The 9,358-nt window shown below is 36.2% G+C and overlaps 1 protein-coding gene across 1 annotated transcript in view; it reads left to right on the top strand.

Annotated features, from left to right (window-relative positions):
* Positions 1 to 250: 250 nt before the first annotated feature.
* Positions 251 to 9,358, top strand: part of LOC109046298 (neural cell adhesion molecule 1-like) — a 60,681-nt gene continuing 51,573 nt past the window's right edge. The window contains exons 1-5 of the mRNA XM_042740049.1: positions 251 to 263; positions 4,945 to 5,019; positions 6,865 to 7,074; positions 7,924 to 8,067; positions 8,328 to 8,465. Of these exons, the coding sequence (XP_042595983.1) occupies positions 251 to 263; positions 4,945 to 5,019; positions 6,865 to 7,074; positions 7,924 to 8,067; positions 8,328 to 8,465 (580 nt within the window). The remainder of the gene's footprint in view (positions 264 to 4,944; positions 5,020 to 6,864; positions 7,075 to 7,923; positions 8,068 to 8,327; positions 8,466 to 9,358) is intronic.

Genomic DNA, 9,358 nt, shown 5'->3' with positions numbered 1-9,358 from the left:
GGTGTGTTTCAGGATCTTCCTCAGCCTGCAGCTGTAAAAGGAAAATATAATATACTTAAGTAAAGCAATGGGCTGAGTCTGACCAAAAGCAACATTAAATCATTGACACCAGCTAAAATATAACTTTTCAGTAAATAACAAACTTCAGCTTTTAAAAGAAATTTAGATAAGATTACATTTATTAAGTGTATATCAAATAGATGGAAACTGTAGTATTAAAAACACTTTACAATAAGATTTTCCTACTGAGATGGGCACCAATGGTGAGAATATTATAGACAAAAGAATAATGATTAGCAGCACTTCAGAGTATCATGTTTGCAATACAACAGAACCATTCTATTTCCATAATTAGTCCTTTATGGGAAGTGTGAATGTCTTATAGTCTGTAAAACTTTAGCATGATGTGGAAAAAAATACTGGAGTCATTTTGTTGTAAAACTTTATTTTATTAGTGTTCATTTATTTTATTAAACTGAATAAATTGCTCTACTTTTTATATTTTATGTGGTGTCATGATTTACTTTTGATAAAAACAAAGTTTTAATATTGTATGTTCATTTGGCATTTCATTTATTGTGTACCCTTTAAATTCACTTATTGAAAGAACAACAACAGCAGTAGCAGCAGTATGGTGTAACATTTATTTGAAACATGTATTTGGTACTTGCTACCTTATATCTTTACTCTTTCCTTTCATTCTTTTCATGGCTTGGGAAAACTTGTCTTGGATGTTTCTCTGTGTTGCTTTTTGCATAACTCTGGGTCATCGACACCAAGCTTCGTTGCGATTTCTTTCTAGGAATTAAATGCTTTCTCTGAATCTTTAAAATATGTCAGCGATTTATCTGTGCCAGCTCAGCTATTCGATACACTGTATTTATGTTGCTAGTGACTTGGAGATGTTGTTCTCTTGCCTGACCTCCGTTGAATGAGGTATGAACCAGGGAAAAAAATTGCACGTCAAAGAAGGTGGAGTTTCAGAACACACCCACCGATTGGGTAATCACCACGGACCAATGGAAGCTCAAAGGTGTTTAGGAGCCAAACAAACTCCCTCAGATAGTTTCCTTTTGGTGAGCTGTTTCAAACTGCCAAAACGAACTCAAAACGAACTTCGATTACGGCCTGATTTTGTTCAAAATTACTTCATATCAGTTCAGTCTTCGATTTATCGATTTAAGTATAGCCTTTAAAATTTGACTGTACTTTTATTTAATCCAAACCATATTCAAATTTAATAAAAAACTTCTAAAAAAACCTACAAAAAATAATCATACAATAACAACAAACAAAAAAAAAAAAACAGACTGATGACTGATATGACATGAACACTGTTAACCATACATTTGTACATTCTCTAACACACATATTTTGGATACACAGTTCATTTAAAAGCCTCTGGTGTGTAAAAATAGTAAATACCATTATGTCCTCCTGTTTTTTTTTTTTTACAGTATAAAAGTTATAGGAGCATTAAATAGTAAACTAAGAAACTTAATTCTAATGCTCATTATATTAGCGTTAGCTGCGCTTATGCTAACGATTAACTACATATACGCTAACTGCGATGTTTATTTCAATCCGACATTCAAATTAAAATATGGAATAATATTTATAGCTCTAAATATTGAAAATGTAATTGAAACTTACCTGCTTGAACTTGATCAGGGTGTTTTGTCAGTTTGATGCGTTTCCTCCTCTTGAGGTCACCACTGCTTTATGAAGAGGTTGCCAAGTTTTCACAACAAAGCCCGCTCAATTGCGTTTCGAGGAGGTCACCCATTAAAAATGGCGTTCCGGGGATAAAATACACGTGTTTTGGTGGGGTTCCCCTGGTAAAATTTGCATTCCAGGGGCTACATATCATGTTATTGGGGTTCATTTTTCAACCCGTGGACATGAAAAACAACCTGCGGCAACAGTGTTAAAGTAGCCCAATTCCACGGGAAAACCGCAGACTTGGCAACATTGGAAGAGGATAGCTTTTGAACCATCAAGAACCAGGTTCTGACCGTGTACTAGGGGTGGGAATATATGGGTATCTCACGAGTCGATTCGATTATGATTCAGAGGCCCACGATTCGATTCGATTACGATTAACGATGCATCGATGCATCACAATGTTTTCATACATCCTGTACATCTATTAGGGGTGGGAATCTTCAGACACTTCCCGATACGATCTGATTCCGATTCTGGGAGTCACGATCCGATTCCAAAATGATTCTTGATCTGCATTTTTTCCCCAATTAATTATTCTGCTGTGCAAATACGTCTTTAAAACTTAACATCTTAAACAAAATTGCAGTTATATGCTTTTTGAATCTCTGTATGTCAGTACTTCCATCTTAAAAACAGAGGTTTGAATCTTCACTGGTTTCACATTTCAATTCAATTACGATTATCATTATCAACTCAATATCACGATGCGTCACATTCTCAGTTTTCAGTATTACTGCACATGGCTATATTTTCATCTAAATTTTATATCAAATTTATTTTGTGCAAAATTTACTTCATTTATATATATATATATATATATATATATATATATATATACACACAGCAGGCTATTTTTTTTAAAAAACAATTACTTATTTAAAATAAGTGTTCTTTAAGTGTTTGAAAGTTTACAGACAATAGATTTTTCTTTTTTTCCTTTGCATTACTGCCGTTTGATTATTACTGCTGAGATCATAGACGGTGGCAGCTTTAACAGGCTGCATTCACACTAATGCACAGATATATTTCCATATCAGATATTTTGTCCTGCTCTGAAAACATAACTGACTGTGTGTACATCAATTTCATGTAAAAGTATTCGAAAATGCAAGTGCATTTAACCGCAGCCGCAATTGAGCTTCAGGACAACAAACACTAAGCGCACGAATATCGAAGCTAGAATAACGTCGAAGCTAGAATCTTTAAACTTTCAACTGATGCACAGTTTCTCCAGATAAAGTAAGAGATACTTACAGTAACAGATTAACGTGCTGTTAAAGTGAAACAACAATAATCTGGGGCCATCGCCGATCTTTGACAACAAAGGGGTTAAAGTCTGTCAGTGCGCGAGTTTCGTGCATCAATAGTACTGCATTCCAAATGGCATAAATGAAAGCATATTTGAAGTAAAACACGGCGGGTGGAAGCACAGACTATCGAGCAATGTGCATGTGTCTCACAGCACAAATTCTGTGCAATATGTGGGAAAAATAAACAAGCTCAGAATCTATTCTTAAATGTTCAGAATCGATTCAGAATCATTAAAGAGAGAATCGTGATTCATCGGAAAATCTATTTTTTCTCCCAACCCTACCGTGTACTGTAACATTTTAATTTTTTTTTATAACGACTTGGTACCAAAATAGCGGGTCTTTTAACAACACTAATATATTCTGATTTGCTATCAGCATCTGCCAGTTTCTAACAATTGAGAATTTGGGATACCTCATAAAGATGTGCAGAGCTGTAGGTGCTACACAGCCAAGAACAGCTTATTTTATCCTCATAATCTCACTCTGACTGGCCAAGTTTCTGATCAGACTTAGTTGACGTAAATGTGGGCATTTGTCATGTGTTAATGTATTCATCTGACTTAAATAGCCTAGGTGCAGACATTCTGAACGATCTGTTTTTGCAGCTTTATTATAATAAAATGTATTTTTCCACTTTTTCCAATGTTCTAAAAGTTTTCAGAGTGCAATTCTGAAGCATGTTCCCAGAAGAACTTTTTCAAGCATAATTTGATTCCTCCTCATATTGTCTTTCAGTAAAATAGTCCTGGTCATAGTGTAGAAGTCCAATCTGTCTTTAGCTTAACAAAAGCGTTCACTGTAGGCAGGGTTGTTATTGTAATTATTCAAAGCGAATTCAAGCAGGGACTTCAGAGATCAGAGGTCTGTGGCCATTGCACACATGGCTCCAGTGTCACCATGCATCTCCCAGCATGCCTTGCTAATAAGAGGCTAATTAATTAAAAGTCCTGTCCTCAGCAGAAGTTTAGCCTTTTTATGTCACTACCAAAGTTGACCGATTTAAAGTTGTTCTTTTATCTTTACAAAAAGATTATAAATGTGTGAAGACACATGAAATAAATGGCCCTTCAGCTAAGAACAACAAACATCTGATAGTATTGATTGAATATGCTGATTTAATTGAGGTTTACCCTCGTCTGGCTTTGTCCATTTATTAAATTACCTAGAAGACTAAAGGCCACCATCTGTTAGAGGATCAATTTTGTCTTCAGTCTGCTCTCTTTGTCTTTACTCATTTCCCAAACATCCCCTGCGCCCTAACATATGAATGAGAAATGAGCCACAGCCACACTCAAGTTAACGCCCAAGCTCTGAGTTGTTTCCTCAATTGAAACATATTGATCTGTTTTACTATTTCCATTCCTAGAGTTTCTGAGGGTTAGTGTAGATAGAAGTATCTTTTTTAAAACCAAACAGCCTTTCTGGCCTATCTTAGAATGAGTTTAGGAGGAGATTTGAGAGTTTCTCAGAAATGAATCTCAGCATAATGGGTTGCGTTTGTGACATAGTGCTGAATGCGCTGATGTCGCCGTCAGATGCAGTGGCAATAAATGAATCTGCAAAACTCTAAGGAGGTGAAATGGCCAAGTTGACAATGAGCTTGTTAGGTTCACTCTCTGTTGTCGCCTCTCGTTAAGTCGGATCAAAATGACGTGCCGTTGTTTGTCTGAAGAGCTTGTGTCAGAGGGGTTTCCATAGTTACTTGTGCACTGTACAAGAGGAGAGATGTGCCGCTTGTGTGGAATTAACGAAAAGTGCTCTCAGAGACTGCTGAATTATGCATGCGGAGAAACAACTCCCAACTGAGGAACTTTTCGAACTGTATGATTTTTGGACTAACTTTAGCTCTATTATAGCAGGTTTGTTTGATGTGTTCTTTAATCCTAATACTTTTCTCTCTCTTCAGTTTCTCTGCAGGTCGATATTACACCTGCGCAGGGTGAGATCAGTGTTGGAGAGTCTCGATTCTTTTTGTGTGAAGGTAAGTTTTATTAACCACAAAACACCTTCTCCTCATCACAACACTTCTCTTCAGCAAACAACATCACATCACTACGATTATTTTTTTAGATAAATAAATTCATACTAATTAAATCCAATTTATTCTTGGTTTTTGTAAGCAAGGAGCGGGATTCCTTTCTTGTTAGTTCCCAGTGTGGGCGAGGCTTCTTGGTGTGACGCCATAGAAATAGAAACAGAGTGCCAGCTGACCAGGTTACATCTGGTTCCGATATGGTTTTATGTTGATAATATATCTGGCATTTGAAATCAATTTGACATTGATGTCATTGGGTTCTTTGCCTACCAAATTGTAATGGGTCTGTTTATCCATCTGTATTGCATATTACTGTCAATCTTTTTCTACTGCTGTCATTTAACCACAAACATTAACGCTGCTCATTTTATGCTTTATGAGCAATCGTGTTTGCTTCAGGAAAGGAAATCTAGTTTAGAGTGGGTGTCAGGGTTCTCATACTGGGCTCTAGGGATGGGGTTTTTCGAGGTTTGTGAAAAATTGCAGAGAAAAGAAGGGGAAAAAAGTTTAATATGATGAATTTTACATTATTTGCAGTTTCATTCTGATCATGAGATTTTATGTGATTTTTTTTCTGTTTAGATATTTACAGCAATAGTTTTTAATAAGAAGAATTTGATAAAAAAAATACAGTAAAACATTAAAACTCTTGTTTGAGAGAGAAAGAGAGAGCACAAATACAAACTGTTTTTTTGAATGGATGCATCTTTCTTGGCCTCTCCTGCCTTTATTTGGGATTTTTGAGCCAATTTTAGTTGCTTTGCTTTGGAACAACGTTTATTGTAAGAATTGAATCTGAATAAGGTTCTTTAACAGATTTATGCATCTAACTAATAGTGGGTTGGAAAAACAAACTTAGTACTAAATAAATATTTTCTAGTTTTTATTCCTTTTGGCTTTGACTATATAAAAACCAGTTATTTAATTTTGCAAATATATTGTTTTTATATCACACTTACTACTTTTCTCACACAGTAGAAATAGGGGCTTTATTTATGGCAATATGTATTTGTCTTTTATATTTTCAAAAAGCCGATCATCATATTTGTAAGAAAACCCCTTTCACCCAGTGACCACCTGTTTCTAACATGGACGATTATTCTGTCCCCTCTTTATGAATCTTCCCAATGTAACCTTCTAAAAATCAGGTACACAGTTTTAGTGACCTGATTCCTGGTCCTGAAAGGTCAGGTTTTCCAAGTTTTGTAACCTAAAAAAGCAGTAATCTTCTAGAAGATTCATTTGCTGAAAGGGGACACTAGTGTGAATTCAACTTTAATGTTGCTGATGGTGTTCTATGTCAGCAAATATCAATGAGGACGCTGTAAATGAGTCCCTTGTGAATAAGGCTTACAAGAGGAATACGTTAAACCTTTGTGTGCCTATATCTCTCTTTGAAAAACGTTTTTCCTGGTTCCACTCTCCTGGGCTTTGTTTGAAGACCCAAAGGCGTGGAACAGCGGCTCTGATAATTGCTCTGAACACTCAAGTCTTCACCAGTGCTGTGTCCTATGGTCCACTGATTTGGGTAATAGACTGGTAACTTGAGAATCGGTTGAAGTTTTAGGTTGTGCCTTCTGACAGCTGTTGTGCCAGAGACACCTAATCCCAACTATTTCAAGCAAACAGTTCAATTGTGTCAGGCCTGATTCGCTTTTGATTTATTCATCTCTGCTTTGTGGATGTTTACACAAGCTTAACTTAGCTTAACGGAATGATTTGTATGATGACAAATTTAATACATAAGATCAGCTCATGAATGCTGATATGTTCATTTGCTTTGGGTTGTAGTTATTGGTGGGGCCAAGGAAATCGACTGGTTCGCTCCAACCAGTGAGAAAATAGAGCCTGGCAGACTGGATATCAGCGTGCTTCGCAACGACGAGACGTCCTCCACTCTCACCATCTATAACGCAAAGGTTGACAACGCTGGCACATACAAATGTGTTGCCAGCAGTGGTGATCGGGAGGCAGAAGCCACCGTCAATCTGAAGATATACCGTAAGATATGACATGTTTGATTCCTCTGTGCTGGCAGAATATATACAGTAGAATGGCAAAATTAAAGTTATGATCTCAGATTTAAATTCACGTTTTCTATGCATTGTTTGGCGAAAACTTATGAAGTTTGGCACACTAGTTGGAGAGGGTCTGAACATTCCTTGTGCCAATTGTGAGGTCACCATCTAAATCTATCTAGCGCCAACAAGAGTTTAAATCTTCAATTATGCTTGTGCTCATTGTATTTTCCAGAATATAAATTGCACTTGACGATAAGTTGCACTGGGTCAAAATTACATTGTTGAGAAAGGAGAAAAAAGAAAAAAAAAGTTGCATCAGTTGTCTAGATTTAATGTAAACAAAACAAAAAAAAAATAATGTAAGTGAAACTTAACTTTTACAAACACTGTAAGCATGTATATTAGTTCCACTCATTCGACAACAAATCCTTTAATTGTAATGGTATTCAGAACAGAACAGAAATGAAAAATATGAAACAAACACAAATTATAGTGGTATTCATTATAATCAACATTTATTCTAAGCGCCAAGCTTAAACACATTTTTTTTTAAGCTAAATGGAAATGCATGTGGAAAATGCACTATACAAATAAACTTGTGTTTTGCGTGATTGACATTAAATGCACTGTATATTTTAAGTCACTTTAAAATACAAGTCACAGCCTATTTCAGATGATAAAAAAACGCAAAATATATTTCCAAAAGGTGCTTTTGAGGAGACTTTATTTTGGATGATGACTGGGTTCCTTGCTGTAGACTACAACAATACAAAATGAAGCATTGCATGATAAATTGAAGTTATTGCTGGACTGCTGCTTTTTCCTCCAGAAAAAATCACCTTCACAAATGTCCCATCACCTCAAGAGTTCACTGAAGGGGACAATGCCATTATAGTGTGTGACGTCAAAAGTTCACCTCCACCCACCGTCCTCTGGAAATACAAAGGTGCAAAGATCCAGTTTGAAAAAGATGGTAAGTCAAAAGTTTCACACTTTATATGTAAAAAATGGTGTGTTACGTAAGAAGTGTGATTTACTTTGCTTAACACTGTTTGCGTTCATTAATAAATTGATGAGATCATTGGTGCAGCCTAATGCTGCTTTCTCAGAAATATGGCACTTTATTAATCCCTGTGATAACAGATGAAAAAACTGTTAAAATGGATAAATTTGCATGCGATTTTTATACACGCAATTTCGCACACATCTGTTCATCTTTGTTCTGTTCCACAGTCCGTTTCAGGATTTTGAATAACAACCATCTCCAAATCCGAGGGATCAGGAAGACCGACGAGGGTGTCTATACTTGTGAGGGCCGCATTAAAGCCCGCGGAGAAGTTGACTTCCGCAGCATTAAAGTGGTGGTTAATGGTGAGTCCTACTCACCTTACCGTACCTGTAGTGCTCTGGATTTGGGCATTTCAAAAGAGCCCAGCAGTATCCGATCCCACTTGGACTCCAGAGACATTACATTGGCTGAGAAAACTGGTCTCAAATGACAAAATATACAAATGCTATATTGTTTTTATTCTTAAGCTTTTTATTCTCATGAAAATTTATAAATGTCTTTTTAAATAGCACATTAATCACATTAAATTGGATTAACAAAGCTTAATCGGTCGAATTATACATTTGTTTCTTTGTCTTTTCAGTTTGCAAGCTAACAGCTTAGCCTAATAGCTTAGCATAGCGCTAACTGGTTAAGAAAAGCTCTCTGGATTTAGCTAGAACAAGATATCACAATATCGAGCTGTGTATTTGATCAGCAGCTGTGTGTGTTGGTGTTGAGGTCGAGTATAAAGCTCGGTGTTTTGTGTTGAGGATCAGACGTATTTTGAAGTAGCTGTTGTCAAGCTGCTCCACAGACATTTTTCTCTCATCTCCTTTTGATTTCTTTCTTATTTGCCATGTCGTTTTCCTTCCTGCGGTAAACCCGGTAATGTAATTTCACCTCTTATGTCTGCCTTTTGGTTTATTTGTTTTCTTGTTTGAGTTTAATTCGACTCTTTAGCGGGTTATCTTTATGTTGTTGTTTAGTCTGCTTGAGCAACCATGGTGCAACAAAATACAGCACTTAATTTGTGAGGTCCTTCTTATCAAGAGAGGAGCAAATATTTACACAAAAATTGGTTATATCATTCATTGGTAGCCAATTTGATTTCATTTTCAGCATGTATCAGATTTGCTGCAGTGCCATATTCTCTTTGTGAATGTGATCAAAGTGAACCTTTGAACAGTGTAACTGTCTTTTTCATCAAAAGCCA

The sequence above is a fragment of the Cyprinus carpio genome, chromosome B15, assembly GCF_018340385.1.
Source record: "Cyprinus carpio isolate SPL01 chromosome B15, ASM1834038v1, whole genome shotgun sequence".
In the NCBI taxonomy this organism is placed as follows: Eukaryota; Metazoa; Chordata; class Actinopteri; order Cypriniformes; family Cyprinidae; genus Cyprinus; species Cyprinus carpio.
Note: the sequence above shows the minus strand (reverse complement) of the source record. Positions and strands in the feature narration are given on the sequence as shown.